The following is a 19,282-nucleotide window of genomic DNA, read 5'->3' as shown; positions in this document are numbered from 1 at the left end:
AAAAATAACTAAATCAAATTTGACTACGTCATCCAAAAAAAAGGTCCAAATACATTTTCAGCATTTAAACTATCTTTGTGATGGTCTCTATAGGTCGTCAATATGGCCGCTTCAAATATTTTGTAAAGGATAAAATAGCCGCGATTGGGGGTTTCATTACAAAAAAATCGTTATAAGTTAAAAAAATTATTACAAATTAATAACTTAGCCGTTCTAAATGTTGTTATTATAAAATATTTTTTTTCTTCTAGTGGATATGTTAGTCACTAAATTAGAGAAAAATAGATTTCCCATTCCTCTTTGTTATCATTAATGTCAAAAACAATTACAGAAATGGAGTTGTTTTGAATTTCTTAAAAATAAATCATCGTGCTGTTATTTTTTATATAAAAAAATAATTAGCAGCATCGTGACTTCAAATCGTGGTGTCATTTATTAAAAAAAAATTAAAAGCACTGGGATCTTAGATTGTGGTGTTGTCCCTATTTTTTTTTTTAAAAAAAAAGAAAATTCATCAATTGGGTACAATATAGAATATTATTTAGTAATTGGGTTTTCAAATTCCAAGTAATGCAAAGTGAAAATTAGTTATGTCACGCCCCAAAAATTATAATATACAATTGGGGGATTAATTGATAATTTTTTATGAAATTTAGTTAATTAGTAAATAAATTATGTTCCATAATTGGAATATAATAAAACTTGAACAGATTAAATTGGAGTTCGTTATAATATTTTGGGGCAATTTCTATTAATTAAGAAAACTTAGAGGGACGTAATGGTATTTTGAGAAAAGTCTAATTAAATAAAAATAATAATAATACCAATATTACACATATGTAAATAATATTTATATATATACTAATATATATATATATATATATATATATATATGAAGAGAGAGAGAGGATTGAGAGTGGGAGGGGGGCCATTCCCCCACCGCCTCACTCTCTTCTCTCTTATTTTGTCCATACACACATACACATTACACACACACACACAATACAAATAATAGTGGAAATTGCAATTTTTCGGCCGAAAACGGAAGAGAGAAACCGGGTACGAAAATATAATTTTAATTTTTATTAATTAATATAATTATATTATTTAATTAGTCTATTTATTAAATGTTGTTTATATTGAACGATGTATCATTTAATCGGAATATTTTACGAGTTTGGCTATTTAAAATAGTGTCGAATTAAATATCAAATTGGATATAAAAATGATGTCGTTGGTTAATTAGATTATTAAATTTATTAGATTTGAATGTTGCTATAGCCAATTTATATAATTCCATCAGAATTGTTAACCAAATACGCAATTATGTGTAAAGTGTATAATAGCGAGAAATTGATAGAAAATTCATAGAAATATTCCGAGAATTATATTTAATAAATGGTATGTTAATAAAGAGGAAAAATGAAGATTTGTATTTCGATAGAAATGGAATATTAAAAAATTATTGGAAATCGTACGAATAAGATTTAGTATTATATTTAAAAGAAATTACGATATTCTTGATATATTAATTGTATATGGTATAACTCATTATAGGATACGGGGGTGAGGTGAAAGGACTGACAATTAGCGATTGAGTAGAAAGAAACGTTGTAAGGTCGAGGTAAGTAAATAATTAGTATTATTTATATATGTATCTTTAATTGTGATTTTACTGTTATCTGAATTTGTGGTTCATGCTGACATGGATTTATCTGAAAGTATATGAGTGATGGATGATTTGATTTGATTGATGGTATTGTGTACGTAGAATAAGGAAATGCGTTGAGATATTATGTTTGTTGTTTGATGTAACTTGATTGACGATAATGTGTACGTGGAATGACTAAGTACGTTGAAATATTGTGTTTGTTGTTTGATGTGTTGTGAGTGTCTGAAAATGAAAATATATTAATATATGGTTGTACGTTACTAGTTGCTTACAAAAATGGTGATGTGTGAAAATGAGGAAGTGGTGGAAATTGAATATAATTGTGGTGTGAATACCCCTTGATATGTGTTGAAAAGCCTATAAGGCGATATGAAAAGTGCTATGTGCGAAAAGAAAATGCTATGTGCGAAATGAGATTCATGAGCCGGCTGTCAAGGGGGTTCACTTAAATTTATATAACGGTGAGATTGAGTTGGCGGGAAAAACACAATATCACCTTCTGGTAAGCAAGCTAGGAAAAATAGAGTTTGATTGATTGTCTTGTTATGAGATAGTCATGTGGTGTAATAAAGTCGATTATGTTGGAGTTAAATTGACTGTATTCCATGCGTGCTGCATGTTCCTCTTGTTTGGGCTGTGTCTGATATGCATATATAGATAGGGCTGGTTATTTACTTACTGAGTGGCAGACTCATTCCCCTGCTGACATTTTCTTTCAAAAATAGACTTTGAGGTGTCTGACTGTTGAAGAATAGATCCACGCGCTATACTGAGGCAGGTCGGGCCAGTATGCAGTTTTCTCCTCTTTGTCAGTTAGAGTACAAACCACATTTTGTTTGTACAGAGAGAATATAAGCGTACGGATTACTTGTGATGAATCACCTTGTGGTGTGTGATATGTATATATATATAATGTTGTGGGTTGATAATACCTATTATGATGTTGGGGTTACGCATACATATAGATTAAATTATTATGTGCATTTATATATATAAACACAAGGATTACAATAAGTATGACGTTTAGGGTAGGTATAGCCCTTGTAGCAAAGGGGGTGCTACATTAGGTGGTATCAGAGCAGGGATTAGATTTCCTTGGGATAGTAGCTGAAATGTAATTTTATACATAAGGTGTATGTGCTAGGAATCTACTCACATGTGTGTATTTAATATAGGATGGAAGCGTCAAGAGAAAACGCTGTTGGCCCAACTGAGTCATTAGAGTCTATGCAGGGTCATGATTTTGGATCAGAACATCAGGGTTTAGAATCCCAAAATAGAAATATTCCACAATCAGAAATAAATACCTTTATGCAACAGTTTGTTGAAATGATGCAGAGGACATCAGAGAAAAATACCCATATTTATTCCCTTAGCCGTTAAGTTAGTTAAATTTCGAGGACGAAATTTTTATTAGGAGGGGAGAATTGTCACGCCCCAAAAATTATAATATATAATTGGGGGATTAATTGATAAATTTTTATGAAATTTAGTTAATTAGTAAATAAATTATGTTCCATAATTGGAATATGATAAAATTTGAACAGATTAAATTGGAGTCCGTTATAAGCAATTTCTATTAATTAAGAAAACTTAAGGGACGTAATGGGTATTTTGAGAAAAGTCTAATTAAATAAAAATAATAATAATACCAATATTACACATATGTAAATAATATTTATATATATACTAATATATATATATATATATATATATGAAGAGAGAGAGAGGATTGAGAGTGGGAGATGGGCCATCCCCCCACCGCCTCACTCTCTTCTCTCTTATTTTGTCCATACACACATACACATTACACACACACACAATACAAATAATAGTGGAAATTGCAATTTTTCGGCCGAAAACGGAAGAGAGAAACCGGGTACGAAAATATAATTTTAATTTTTATTAATTAATATAATTATATTATTTAATTAGTCTATTTATTAAATGTTGTTTATATTGAACGATGTATCATTTAATCGGAATATTTTACGAGTTTGGCTATTTAAAATAGTGTCGAATTAAATATCAAATTGGATATAAAAATGATGTCGTTGGTTAATTAGATTATTAAATTTATTAGATTTGAATGTTGCTATAGCCAATTTATATAATTCCATCAGAATTGTTAACCAAATACGCAATTATGTGTAAAGTGTATAATAGCGAGAAATTGATAGAAAATTCATAGAAATATTCCGAGAATTATATTTAATAAATGGTATGTTAATAAAGAGGAAAAATGAAGATTTGTATTTCGATAGAAATGGAATATTAAAGGATTATTGGAAATCGTACGAATAAGATTTAGTATTATATTTAAAAGAAATTACGATATTGTTGATATATTAATTGTATAAGGTATAACTCATTATAGGATACGGGGGTGAGGTGAAAGGACTGACAATTAGCGATTGAGTAGAAAGAAACGTTGTAAGGTCGAGGTAAGTAAATAATTAGTATTATTTATATTTTACCGTTATCTGAATTTGTGGTTCATGCTGGCATGGATTTATCTGAAAGTATATGAGTGATGGATGATTTGATTTGATTGATGGTATTGTGTACGTAGAATAAGGAAATGCGTTGAGATATTATGTTTGTTGTTTGATGTAACTTGATTGACGATAATGTGTACGTGGAATGACTAAGTACGTTGAAATATTATGTTTGTTGTTTGATGTGTTGTGAGTGTCTGAAAATGAAAATATATTGATATATGGTTTTACGTTACTAGTTGCTTACAAAAATGGTGATGTGTGAAAATGAGGGAGTGGTGGAAATTGAATATAATTGTGGTGTGAATACCCCTTGATATGTGTTGAAAAGCCTATAAGGCGATATGAAAAGTGCTATGTGCGAAAAGAAAATGCTATGTGCGAAATGAGATTGATGAGCCGGCTGTCAAGGGGGTTCACTTAAATTTATATAACAGTGAGATTGAGTTGGCGGGAAAAACACAATATCACCTTCTGGTAAGCAAACTAGGAAAAATAGAGTTTGATTGATTGTCTTGTAATGAGATAGTCATGTGGTGTAATAAAGCTGATTATGTTGGAGTTAAATTGACTGTATTCCATGCGTGCTGCATGTTCCTCTTGTTTGGGCTGTGTTTGGTATGCATATATAGATAGGGCTGGTTATTTACTTACTGAGTGGCAGGCTCATTCCCCCGCTGACATTTTCTTTCAGGAATAGACTTTGAGGTGTCTGACTGTTGAAGAATAGGTCCACGCGCTATACTGAGGCAGGTCGGGCCAGTATGCAGTTTTCTCCTCTTTATCAGTTAGAGTACAAACCACATTTTGTTTGTACAGAGAGAATATAAGCGTACGGATTACTTGTGACGAATCATCTTGTGGTGTGTGATATGTATATATATAATGTTGTGGGTTGATAATACCTATTATGACGTTGGGGTTACGTATACATATGGATTAAATTATTATGTGCATTTATATATATAAACACAGGGATTACAATAAGTATGACGTTTAAGGTAGGTATAGCCCTTGTAGCAAAGGGGGTGCTACAAGTTAGTTGTGTTTCAAGTTTAGGCAATTGAATACTGGGATAATTACGCTTCTCTTTAGTAAGGTTTACAAAATTATATTTAGTATTTTTAAGATTTGTATTTGTATAATAAATAAGTCCTTTTGTTAAATAAAAATTCACTAAAATTTATTGGTATCAACACAAAAGTTGAATGAAAATTGTTATTTACCTTCGATTGACTTATTGGAAGTAAAAAAAAAATTCATATAATTACATTCGAAAAGAATTTGAAATCCGTCAATTTTTAATAAAATATAATTTAAAATTAAAATGGAATGATTTTAGATTTTTATTTAAATTTATATTATATGAAATAATATATTTTATTTTTATAATTTATAATTTTATATATAATATAATACAAAATATATTTTATGAACATTTTTTTCAGATAAGCATTTATATGGCAGATGAAAAAAAAAAAAACCAATCAACAAAATGTTATATTTGACATTACATTTTATATATGTATTTATCTATAATAATTAACTATGATTAATATTGTTCTTGGTCATTTGGTTTAAATTATTTAAAATATCTTTCATTAAGATATTAATATAAATTATTTTTCTTTTTAATAATATAAATTCTTAAATAATGGGTTGTTTGACACATTATCAAAATTAAAGAAAACATGAGGTTTCAAATTCGAATTTGATTTTCGCGCACCCATTTAAAAGAATTAAAATTTCACATACAGAATTTGTACGTGAGATAAATGTGTTAATAAATTAGTATATAAGAATAGTAATAGTAAATAATTTTAATTTCTAGTAGTTATGAAATTTGATTTATTACCATATAATAAATTAGTTTTATAGCACTATCATCCAGTTGGTGCCTTCTTTACTAATTCATAATATCTTTGAAATTCTTATACATGCCAACATCATATATACTTAATTTATTTTAGTTGACTTTTACAATACATCAGTATGAAAAGATGTACACATTACACTCATAATTGTAGGTGATATCACATAAAGGCACGTTACAGTTGACTCGACTAACACTCATAATTATGTATAAGAATATTTAGACATTGTCGTACAAGCAAAGTTGTCAATCCTTATTATAATATAACACGAGAAGAAAATATACTATGTCCATTGGCCACATGATATCATTAAAACCTTGAAATAAAATAGACAATGAAGATAAAAAATAGAAGTAATGGCCTTGCACATGTATTAATACATGAAAACATGATTTGATAATATCAACAAATTTGATAATTTTTTGACTGATGTAAAAATTTATTTATTAAATAAAAATAAATTAAATAAAATATTAAATTTAATTTCTCGACCCACGGAATCAAACCTCGTGACTAACGCATAGACTTACAAATTAATTAATTGCTTTATTGGTAGGTCAATTTTTGCTTTGTAATTTGTCTATTATTTTTGAAATATTTTTTTATGTTGATTTGAGTACCACCTCTCCCACAAAATATTTACAATTTTCTAATTGTCAATCCATATGATTTGACACACATAAATATTACCACGCACCGCACCGCACTGTATAAATTAAAAATGTCTGTCTCTTGAATTTGAAATTTAAGTTTGATTTTGATCCGCAAATAGATCAGGTCTGTTGACTCCATCCATATTATGTCAACTCTTTTCCATGACCTATCAAATAACAATAAAAATATAATATAATTAATATTATTCAAATAAATTATGTGGCAAGTTGTTGCTTTGTCAATTCACATAAATCTGCTGGCAATTACTAAGCATCGTACAATGCTGGTTCTCTTAGTAACAACGTATTTCTTTTTTCTTTTTTATTTTATTTTAATAATTTTTTATTAATATCAGCAAATTTGATAATTTTGACTGAAGCAAAAATTTATTTATTAAATAAAAATAAATCTCATAAAATATTAAATTTAATTTCTTGACCCACGGAACCAAACCTCATAAATAACGCATAGACTTACAAATTAATTAAGTACTAAAGCAATTATTTGAACACACAACTAATCAAATTCTTGGTACTTTAACCACAATTAAATTATGTGATTAAGCTAATATTATTCTTAAGCTGTGTTGTATATTAAATAAATTTACTTACATTATATCAATGTGTAATAATTGACCAAAGACGACTAATTAATCTTCAATTCTTGATCCAGCCCACCTAACCGGATTCCGATTTAAGGAGCAGCAACAAGTTATTTTTCTTGCACAAACAGTAACCATTTCACATTGTGTTGCTTCTCTTTTTTCCCTGCACGTAACTGAATCTTAAGGTTATTCAACAAAAGCATCATCAGAGAGATGGTAGTAGCAGCTTATGCAACTTTGCGTTCCCTCTCACATGTCCTTACCAATCTCCAACATCCTGCTCGTCTCCATCGGCTTCATGTTGACACAAATCGAATTCAGAGCCTGCAGGAGACTGTTCAGTTCTTGCTAGACTTTCTCGATGCTCATTCCCAAAGAATAAGTGAAGAAATTGGAGTTCTGGGGAGGCAAATTGCTGATGCTGCTGCAGAAGCAGAAGAAGTTGTTGACCGCCATGTAGTGGATCAGCTTCGCTTTAGATCTGAGGAAGAAAGTCACTGTATGGCAGCCCTCTCATCTTTCTCTCAAGATATAGACAAACTTACTGGACAGTTGGATTCCCTCACAAAAGAGTTAACGAAGGTGGTGAAAGAAGAATGGGCAGTCGACGCCCAAGAAGAGCAGTGCATAGTGTCTGTTCCTGTCAAATCACCAGAAGTGCTTCCTTCGAGTGGCAAGAAGACTATTATGGTGGGATTTGATGAAGACTTGGAACAAATCTTGGATAAGCTCACTAGAGATGAACCTGATCTCCACATCCTCCCCATTGTAGGGATGGGAGGCATTGGTAAGACTACTTTAGCTCAAAATATTTTTGATCATCCATATACTGTGCACTACTTTCCTAAACGAATTTGGCTTACAATATCTCAAGAATGTAGTGTACGGGAACTTCTTTCATCCCTTCTTGATAATGGAAAAGAGCAAGAGAGTAATCAAACTTTGGCCGAATTAGGACAACGATTGTACCAAAGTTTGTTCGGGGAAAGATATTTGATAGTTATGGATGATGTATGGAGTGTAGAGGCTTGGAATGATTTAAAGTTGTTCTTTCCAAATAACAGTAAAGGAAGTCGAGTTATGTTGACTACTAGGGAGTCAAGCTTGGCGAAATCTTTAGGCTCTCAGGAATCTTATTTGTTAGATTTTCCAAATGAGGAAAATAGTTGGAATTTGTTTTACCAAGAAACCTTTGCACAAAAAGATTGTCCATATCCGGAATTGGAGGAAATAGGTAAGAACATTGCAAAGAGTTGCAATGGACTTCCACTAACAATTGTTGTACTCGGCGGGCTGCTTGCAAACTCCAACATGACACGGGAATATTGGGAGTCTGTCGCAAAAGATGTAAGCACTTTTCGTACTTCAAAAGATTATGAGGGATGTCTAAAGATATTGTCTTTGAGCTATAACAATTTGCCCGTTTATCTTAAACCATGTTTTCTCTATATGAGTGTTTTTCCTGAAGATTCTAAGATTTGTGTTTCCAGACTAACCAGATTATGGATTGCTGAAGGATTTCTAAAACCAATAAGAGGTAAAAGCTTGGAAGAGGTAGCAGAGAAATACTTAAGAGACCTTATTGATAGAAATCTAATTTTGAGTCTTGAATTTAAGATTGATGGAAAATTAAAAGAATGTGGAATCCATGATCTTCTTAGAGATTTATGTTTGACAGAATATGAAAAAGAACATTTCATTTATGCCCCAAAAGTGCAACGTGTTGATGCTTGCAGTGTGAAGGACATGTGCTTCATGTGTGGCCTTGGGACCTCACTCCAAAGGATAGATCTAAATGAAGTGCATGATGGCTCACAACTGACATCTCTTGCAAGTGTTTTGGTCTGTAACACCTGCAAAAATACTTATCCGAGTCTTAATAAAGCGAGAGTGGTGAGGACAAGATTAGTGAAAATTTTGGGGCGTCCTCGTGAAGTAGAATCTCTGCACCCTACTAGCTTGCGGTATCTTCAGATGGTCGATGTGACTTTATACGAGTTTTTGTATCCATCTACAATAGCTTTACTCTGGAATCAACAGACTTTTGAAATTTTCTCTTTTCCCCCTTATAGTAAAATATCTCTACCATACGTAATGTGGGATATGCCACAGCTTCAGCATTTTATTGGTTCAGCTCATTTTATTTTGCCTAAAGAAGCAACTACTCAAGATTTTGATATTATGAAAAACCTACATACGCTTTTTGGTATGAGAAATTTCAGGTGTACAGAGGAGGTTCTAAGAAGAATACCGAATCTGAATAAATTAGGTATTTACTATGATAAAGAGAATGAAATAGAATGGACGTACTACTGTCTCTACAATCTTGTTCGTCTGCAAAAACTCGAATCACTTTCTATCGAAGCTTACAATCTTCGATTGGAGAATCTCACCTTCCCGACTTTACTTAAGGAGCTGTGCTTGAAAGGTTGTAATATTCCTTGGGAAAAGATAATGACTGTTGGCTCCTTATTGCCTAATCTTGGAAAGCTTGTAGTGGAATCTAATTATTTCGAGGAGCACGAGTGGAATCAAGTTGAAGGCGACTTTCCTCGACTCAAATTCTTGAAAATTTCCAACAGTCATCACCTGACGCGATGGAGGGCAGAAAATATCCACTTTCCTAATCTTGAGATCCTCTTTATAGAGTTCATGTTGAATTTGGAGGAGATCCCTGCAATTATTGGAGATATAATCACACTCCATTCCATTTACTTCAAAAGTTGTGAAGGTCCTGTCATCGATTTGGCAAAGCAAATAGTGGAGGAACAACAACGTACCTATGGAAATGAGATTCTTCAACTTTATATAAATGGAGAAAGGTATCAAGTTGGTAGTTACTAGCCGTTATGACTCAAACATGATATTGTCCTACACCACCTCAATAAATTTTATGGGAGGTCTCGTGTTTGTCTTCACTGTTGTCTATGTGTGTCGGAATTTTATTAAATTTGTAATATTTTCTTTAGCATTATTAAATCCGTTTCTAAATTTTGAATTTTATCTTTTTTTATAAATTATTAATATATTTAATAAATATGAATAAATAAATAAATAAATTTTATACATTTTAATAAATTTTTAGATAATTAATTAAATTTAATAAATAAACGGCAAAAACATATTGTTATTGGACAACATTAATTATGAAAATGGGACTATGGTCGGAGTTGATAAGAAATTATCAGTGGTCGAGAAGAAATTATGTAAGAAATCATCAAGAGAAGCTGCGAAAACCAACGTCGATAGTGCAAGTTCAAACTTAATTTTTAAAGTTATAGAAGTATAACTTTCAAAGTTAATTTTCTAATTAGAGAGAAAATAAGAAAAATTGAAGAAGAGAGTGATATTAAATGAAAAGAGAGGAACACATTATATAAAAAAAATTGAAACGGTCTTAAAAATGGGCATAAAATAATTTTAGTCCGTTCAAAATGTAAAACATTTAGGTTATAACTGTAAGGGAAAAATGCATTTTTTAGTTCATTAACTCTATCCTTATTCAACTTTAATCCACTAATTTTGATAGTTATCAATTTTAGGACTTTGGAGCTAATTTTCCAATAAAATAAAAGGAAATTGCTAATGCATCATTTAATTGCTTAAGTGTCCGCCAATTCAAACCATGTGTGTGTCTATGTGGGATTTTCGTACATTGAAATCCAACACATGGCCTAATTGTATATAATTTATGGCAGGGATGGGGTAGGGCTTTTTGTTTAATTAAAATTTATATTATATAAAATAATATTTTTTTCATAATCTATAATTATTTATAAAATCATAATTAGTTTTATAATTTTATGTATTTTTACTCTATAATTTTATGTGTTTGTATCTTTTTTGTGTCATAATATATTTTTATTGAAGCTGGTCAATTGAGTTATATATTTTATTCTAATTTATAATATATTTTAAAGTGTGTAAAACTATTTATTACATGCATGCATGGATGACACATCATGAAAATTAGTATAAAATATAAATTCAAAAATATTTTTATGCAATTTCATCTTCTTTTCTTTTATATGTGGGGGTTGAAATAAAAAAAAAATATCCACATGAAGTGCTAAGTCATTTTTTAATATCACATGGGATAAATTAAACAATATACAAAATTAGTGGACTAAAAAATATAATTACTCAAGAAAATAAGTCCAATTTATTTGCCAAATCAGACTTTAGTGCCACGTGACATAAAAAATCTCCAAATTTATTGATATGCATGCTAATTTTCGACGAAAATTAATAAAATCAGCCACCAAAATAGTTGATTAAAGTATATTTTTCAATGTAGTGTGTAAAAAAAAAAAAAACCAGTAGCACTCCACTATTTTGCTCCTTCATGCACCATGTCGGCTGCGGATTCACCATAATCACACCATTCCCAACCTCTAGCTGGACGTAAGTTCGACATCAAATCCCTCTTTGAAAGGATCAAAACGCTTGTGGATCATATCCACGACTCGATAAAAATTTATTATATATTTTATATAAATTATATTTTTATAATTTTTTTAATAATATTAAAATAATTAATCCAATTTAATTTAATGGTTGATAAAGGAGCTCGAGCTTGTATCTAGGTTCAGTATGGGTATTTATTTGTAAAATAGAATTGAATTGAAATTTTGAAAAATTAAAAATTCATTTGTCAAAATGCTACACTGAAACGAAATGGTTCATTCGATCACAATAATTATTGAACTTTTTCTTTTATATTCCAGGCGGTATTCAATAAATCAAACTTTTTATTAAAATACGGTAAATAATTAAAAATTAAATATTAAAAATAATAATTACACTTTTAATGTGTACCGAAATTCAATCGTACTACAATGATCAAAAGATCTTTACGAAAATCTTAAGATCATGACACGATAGAAAATTAAGAAGGGGTATCCTAATACATCCATATTTCCCAGAAATCAACATCAGCCAACACTTGGCTAAATCCAAAGCCTAGTGTATTCTGCATACTAACAACATATAGTGCAGACATTCTTGTTATTGAGCCAGCATTTATTTTTATGACATAGTCCACTAAGGCCATGTTTACCCACCCGAATCCTCTATTCGGGAGTGGGATTCATTGAGATTGGTAATGGGATTGCACTGTATGGGACAATGTAATGCTATGTTTACTATCCAGGACATTAATCACAATATATCCTTATGCATTTGTTTGCTAGGGATTTTACACAGCATTTGCTAGTACATTTACCTTTTTGCCCCTTTATAATTACGAAATTACATAGTCAGCTTATCCGTTCTTCATTTCTCTTTCCCCCCTTTTCCCCTAAATCTGATTTATCGACGTTTTGTGGCAAAGGACGAGATTCTGTCCGATTCCTTCGAAACGAGAACGCGAACCACCATATTTTCAGTAAGTTAACCATCACCCACACATTATCTTCGTTTGGCCTAGTATTTGTACCGCTTAAAATATTTTGACGAAGCCATATTTTGAATTCTAGGGTTTCTCAAGTGTCCGATCCTCTTCGTGCAGCAGGCTAATTCTGTGGGTTCCTAACCGCTTCCGAACATAATACTGTGAGGTTAACATTTATTCCCAAAGCAACTTGTTCCCCTTTCTTGAATTTGTTTACTCGCCTTTCTGTCCGCTGTTCTGATACGCAAAACATTTTGTCCATTTTCTTAAAAATCAATTACTACTACTACTACATCACATACAATACTTTGTTGCTGCTGTTACCTGTATTTCGTGCTATTTAATTGCCTTGAATTTGATCAGTATCCTGGAATACACTTATTAAGTGTAATGTCATCTGTCTAAAGCATTTTTTTCTATTCCTTAGAAAATGTAGTTGATTCACAACTGTGACTACTATAGTATAATTATTGCCGTCCAGGTCAATCGCTTTGTTTGTCAATAGTATATGTTACTATTACCGTAGGCTTACCTTACATTTGACTTCCTTGGATCATCATGTTGTATCCTTTCTCTTTTATTCCATAGGGCAACGTAGATGGAGACCCCTTGTTCCAAACACGATTTTAGTAGTAACGATTCCGAAGCTAGAACGGGTAGTAGGCACTATTCTTCTGCCTCAAACGACCAAGTTGTGCGTTTTTCTTGTTGTGGTCGGGATGTGGTCGTACGCACTTCATGGACCAGCCTAAACCCAGGTAGAAGATTTCGCGGATGCCCGGGCAATGAGGTTTGAAGGATAATTCGTATACGATACTCTCAACCGTATACGAATTATCCCTACATTCGTTGGTCTTCCATTATCGAGGATAGGTATATATACATCACATACCGTTATTTTTTCAGGGTCATTACTGCGGTACATTCCAATGGGTTGAGCCCCCAATGTGCCGCAGGTCTAAGGAGATTATTCTTGTAGTGTTGAACATAATTTTCGAATATAAAAGTTGGATGAAACATTTAAATGAACGTCTACAAGTAGAGGAGACGCGCCGTTCTACATTAAGAAATTATTTAATTGTCTTAATATTTATTTGGCTAATGACTATTTATATTGCATTTCATGTCTAACCTTGCTTTATCCCTCGTAGCTATAGGGAAGACGTGTCCTTAAAGCAGGATTTTGCAGAACATGGAGAAGATGATGGTTTGAAATGAAAAAGCGAGAGCGAAGTAAAGGCGGTAGGGGTGTGTACAAGGCCAACAGTGTCATTTCAAGTGCTGATTCGAGGGTATTATAGTCAAAGCAACACAGCTTGCACGCTGGGATACATTGTCCAGATGCGAATCCCATCCTAATTGGCTGGATACTTATCAGGCGATTAATCCCACTTCATCCCGGGCTTCACTACGTAGTAACGGGCCGCCTCATTCGAAAGTAAACGCTCTGCTGACAAGGATTACTCCGTATATACTGCCTAATCCACCGTAGTAAAATTAGAGAAAATTAGATTTTCCATTCCTCTGTGTTATCATTAAAATAATTTTGGTCCCCCATATTTTATGAATTATAAATTTGGTCCTTCAAATTATCATTTTTTGTACACAGGTGATCCTTGGTCTCAAATTAGTGAAGTTTGAAGAATTATTTGAATAATTTCTACCCGCAACGTGACCAAAAGCATTAGACCATGGCTAAGTTGCTTATTATAATTAATATTAATGGACACAAACAAGTTGGCAGCCTGTGGATTGTCAATCAATATATACAACAATCCAATATAAAATACTAACAATTTCAAACGTCCTACTAATTAAATATTTGGAGTATCACCTCTTCTTACTGAAAAAAAAAACTATTATTCAGACAAAAATCAATTGATAGTTTTAATTTTATAACTAATTATATTATTATTAAATTATTATTATTATTATTATTATTATTATTATTATTATTATTATTATTATTATTATCTAATTATATTATTATTAAATTATTATTATTATTATTATTATTATTATTATTATTATTATTATTATTATTATTATTATTATTATTACCACTACTACTACTAATACTACTATAGAATTTGTCCACTGAAAGAATTAATGACACATATATAATCACTATGAACACACAACTAATTATTATGTATTGTGGTAATATTATGTGTAATTTTTGCCACTAATAATAACACAATGATAAAATCAAATTATTGAAATTTCATATTTATTTTTGGTGAAAGATTAATAATTGTAACATGAATTTTTGTGATCAAGAATTAAATTGTTTTGTTGTGTCTCTTTATCATAGACAGGTACTCATTTGAATTTAAACTCCTATTTAATTTCCCCTATCCCATAGTAGCAAAATTAAATAATAATATAATTGGTTCATTTTGAATGAAAATTTAAAAAAAAAAAATAATGTGGCACATGATTCATTCTGAAAATTACAGGAGTCTTTTGCATCTTCTTAAAACATAAAGGATAAAAATATCAAAATAGCAAGGAGCACATAATTAATCTCAACAATTTTGGCAAGATTTGACCTGAAGGTTCAAAATTGTGAAATACCAAAAAATTACAAGATTGTGTTACAACCCTATATTTCAAATCATCGATTCAAATCTTTATTAATTGTAAAGTTAATATTTGTCTTAGTTATATATTTGAAGGCTTAAATATTGTCTTTGGTTTTTTGTAATTTTAATATTTTGATACTTCTATTTTTTACCTTTCTAGAATCATAAAAGGAATTATGATTTTTTTTTATATATTTTGCAATGTTGATCCTTTCGCTGTCGGATTTTGCAAAAATTATCTGAATAAATCATGTAGGCCTCTTGGTTTAATCAAATTGGTACTTTTGTTCTGATTGGTTCACTTTTGCCAATATGAATAAAAAATTAAAAAAAATAAAAACAATGTGGTACATGATTCATTTCGAAAATTTTCACAAAATTCGATACTGAAACGATCCAATTTTTTAAATATGAAAAAATTACATGAGTCTTTTGCATCTCTTAAAAATATAAAGGATAAAAATATCGAGATCGTGAGGGACAAATGCTTAATTTCGACAATCTTTGCAAAATTTGGCATCAAAACCCTCAAAATTATAAAATATCCAAAAAATTACAAAATTATTTTACCACCCTATATTTCAATTCATCGGTTCAAATATTTATTAGTTGTAAAGTTCAAATATGGTTTTATTGGTTGGTCAATTATTGTTTTGTAATGTGCCATTTATTTCTGAAACATTTTTTTATGTTGGTTTGAGTACCCCTCCCCCACAAAATATTTACAATTTTCTAATAGTCAATCCATGTAATGTGGCACATATAAATGTTACCACACACCGCATCCAATAAATTAATATTGTCTGGCTTTTGGATTAGAAATTATAAATTAAGAACTAGTGGTATAAAATTATATTTAAAGTTAATTACTAACTCATATATAATGACAATTTAGTGACAATAAATAAGTAGTATTATTATATTGTATTGTCACTTTAAATGTATCCCTAATTATATACTATAATTTTTTTTATGTATAATTGTGTAAAATTTTGCGGAGTTGTAACGGCTGATACCGTTTGAAAGGCCGTGACAATTTGCACATATTATAACACCCGTTACAACTTGTAATGATATTTGTAATTGTTGTTGAAATTTGTAACGGCCATTATTTCTTAAAATGCCAGCGGTTACAAAAAATGTACGGAAGGCCGCTATAAAACTTTGAAGTAAGAAAACCATTACAAAAATGCTTGCGTCCTACAAAAAGGTCTTGAGTATGAGGAATGATACTGCATACATAAAGGGACTAATGTGAGGTAAATTAGACTCGGAGTTCGATTTATAAATATTCGTTATGGAATAATGCAAACATCATTTGTAATCAAATCTTCAATGATTATATTTCAGTTCGCCGAAGGACGATCGGAAAGCTCCAGTTACCTAAAAGGTACGAGTTTCTGAATCTAACCGGATAAGGAGAAACGATGTAAGACATCGATCCTGATAAATGGTTTGGATCTATAATATCCACTATGGAGTTCAAACTAGGTTTGAACGTCCTGTATCTGGATTACTTATTTTAAAGAGTTCATGAGGTATATGACTCGGTCAAGAACAAGGTGGAAGGTCAGTGGGAGCTCAATTGTGTTCCTAGTGTTTTAGATGTTAAAAACATCTTGATAACTTGGAATGATAGAAAGATGTTGTGGAACTCTAAAAAATGAATATTGTTCATATAATTCTCCATATAGGAATTGAATTCCTATCTAGGGATAAACTATCCAAGATACAGTTGTGGTGGACTAATGAAGAGCTTAGATGTTTGACAACCCCTACAACTTTGCTGTAAGAAATATGGGAATGCTATTCGGAGCACTAAGCCCGATGTTGTTTGTGCTTTTAAGCATAACAACGAATATAGAGTGTGCACCGATGAGACAATAGATAACTTTTGAAAAGCTATCTTTAGATTTTTCTACAGAAACTTTCCCAGGAGTTGCCTCAATTTCTATTGCACCGTACAAAATAGCCGAAGTGGAATTACAAGAACTTCAAAAATAAATCAAAGAATTATTGGGAAAGGGTTTATCAGGCCGAGCACTTCACCGTGGGTAGCACCAATGTTATTTGTGAAGAAGAAAACTGGTAGTATGAGGTTCTACGTCGATTATTAAAGAATCAGTATAACCCGGGAATGCGATGGAATTGTGAAATAAAAAATTTTAAAATCAATTCGCATGGGTGTTCCCTTTGAACTTTCGGGCATTCGATATTTTTCAAAAGCATAATAATAATCATGTAAACATGCTAGACATGTGGCTAGAGGATGAAACAAAAAGTACAGAAACATAATATGAAAACTTTACCTTTTGTTTCTTTAGAAAACTGCAACGTGCGTTGTTCCTTTTATGTTCTCCCGTTCCGTTCACTTGAGAATTCAAACTAGAATTCATCTAAGTTGTCCACACCACAAAATGAAAAGGTAAAGTTCTTGTTTTATCACTAGATAGAACAAAGAACCAAGAAGAAAAACAACTCCAAACACAACACTATTGTTTAGTGCTTTTGGATTGTTTTGTGTTCTAATTTGAATCCACAAAATAGAACCAAAAGGGGAATATTTTTGAGAAACATTGGAGAGAAAAATTCGTGGCTTTTGTGGTGGTTATAACGAATATATGTGTAGTTTTGTGTATCACATCAATTTAATTCAAAATTCAGTCACAACTAAGTTTGCTTCTAAGACAACCTGTACAACCATTTTCATATAACCTCTAACCATGACGAAATAACTCCATCATGTTCATCATCGTGAGAAGTTTCAACTCCTTCTTAACTTGCTCCAACCACCCTCAAATGGGCTTGGACTTCAAATATGCACCGGGCTCGATTTAATCAAATTAAATCATGCCCAACTAAATTCAAATTTTTCATTTAATCCAATTAAATATATCTAAGACCAAATACTAATTAATTGATCCAATTAATTAATTAAGCCAAACTCAATAAATTTAAAGGTGTTAAGCCCAAAAATTAATTATTTCAATTAATTAATTCTTAAGCCATCCATCAACTAGATTGCTAAATAAATGATCCAATCATTTATATATATCCTCTTTGAATTAATCTAATCCAATAAAATTAATTTATTCCTTCTTGTATTAATTCCAAATTAATTTTTACCAATTCCATAGTCATTTGTGTGTGACTCTTTAGGTTCACCCTCCGCTAAACTTGGACTTGTGTCCAACACAATGATTAATTAAATCTAATTTAATTAATTTATTTCCCATTAACCATTAAACGAAAATTTCCATCACCATGGGTGGCCGTCTAGCAATGGTCCATAGCACTAGAGACTAGGTGAATGTTGGCGTGAGCATTTAGGCTCCCGAGAACCATACGGGTACGGTCCTTCCATCATCCGTCTCCCGATCTAAGTCTAGGGCATGGAATTGCGCGTTGGTTCCCATCCTGGACTAGATACTATGCTCGATAACTCGGGATGCATTTGCTCTATTGATTGACGTAGGAAATCATTCTCTACTCAACCAATCGCTGTGGCCACAGACTTTAAGAGCACCAACCATCTCAAAGCGCATAGGAGATTCGACTGTCATATACTGACAAGTGACAGATTCTATCTTGGAACCCATCATCCTCACTATATATTCATCCAAGATACAAGATACAAAATCACATACATGCAACTGGCATGGTTCCTCAAGTCTAAGGACTAATCCCGTACTATCGGAGCCAGGAAGATTTAGTCATACTGACCAAGCCTCCAAGGCTTCCATATAACGACTTCCCACTAGTCAGTTCAGTTGGCTTGACAACCTTGTCAACCACCCACTAACATTGCATAAACGTCCAACGTTTCTCGCCGATAAAATACGACACTCATCCAATGAATGCAATTTTAGTGCCAGTCTCAATAGGACTCTCAATACCATGTCTCGAAGTCCTCGACTTGAAAGATTTCAAACCTAACCTTCAGAAATTGATTTCATGGCCCCCATCCAATGCATAGCCCAACTACATAGGTTGAACAATTTGG

At 31.5% G+C, this 19,282-nt stretch overlaps 1 protein-coding gene across 1 annotated transcript; it reads left to right on the top strand.

Moving 5' to 3' along the window:
• Nucleotides 7,406-10,261, top strand: LOC105160106 (putative late blight resistance protein homolog R1A-10). Its single transcript, XM_011077371.2, has one exon. The coding sequence runs from the start codon at nucleotides 7,516-7,518 to the stop codon at nucleotides 10,144-10,146; it is 2,631 nt and encodes an 876-aa protein (XP_011075673.1). The 5' UTR covers nucleotides 7,406-7,515; the 3' UTR covers nucleotides 10,147-10,261.

Source organism: Sesamum indicum, linkage group LG4 (assembly GCF_000512975.1).
Source record: "Sesamum indicum cultivar Zhongzhi No. 13 linkage group LG4, S_indicum_v1.0, whole genome shotgun sequence".
Classification (NCBI taxonomy): Eukaryota; Viridiplantae; Streptophyta; class Magnoliopsida; order Lamiales; family Pedaliaceae; genus Sesamum; species Sesamum indicum.
This window is presented reverse-complemented; position numbering and strand designations above follow the sequence as displayed.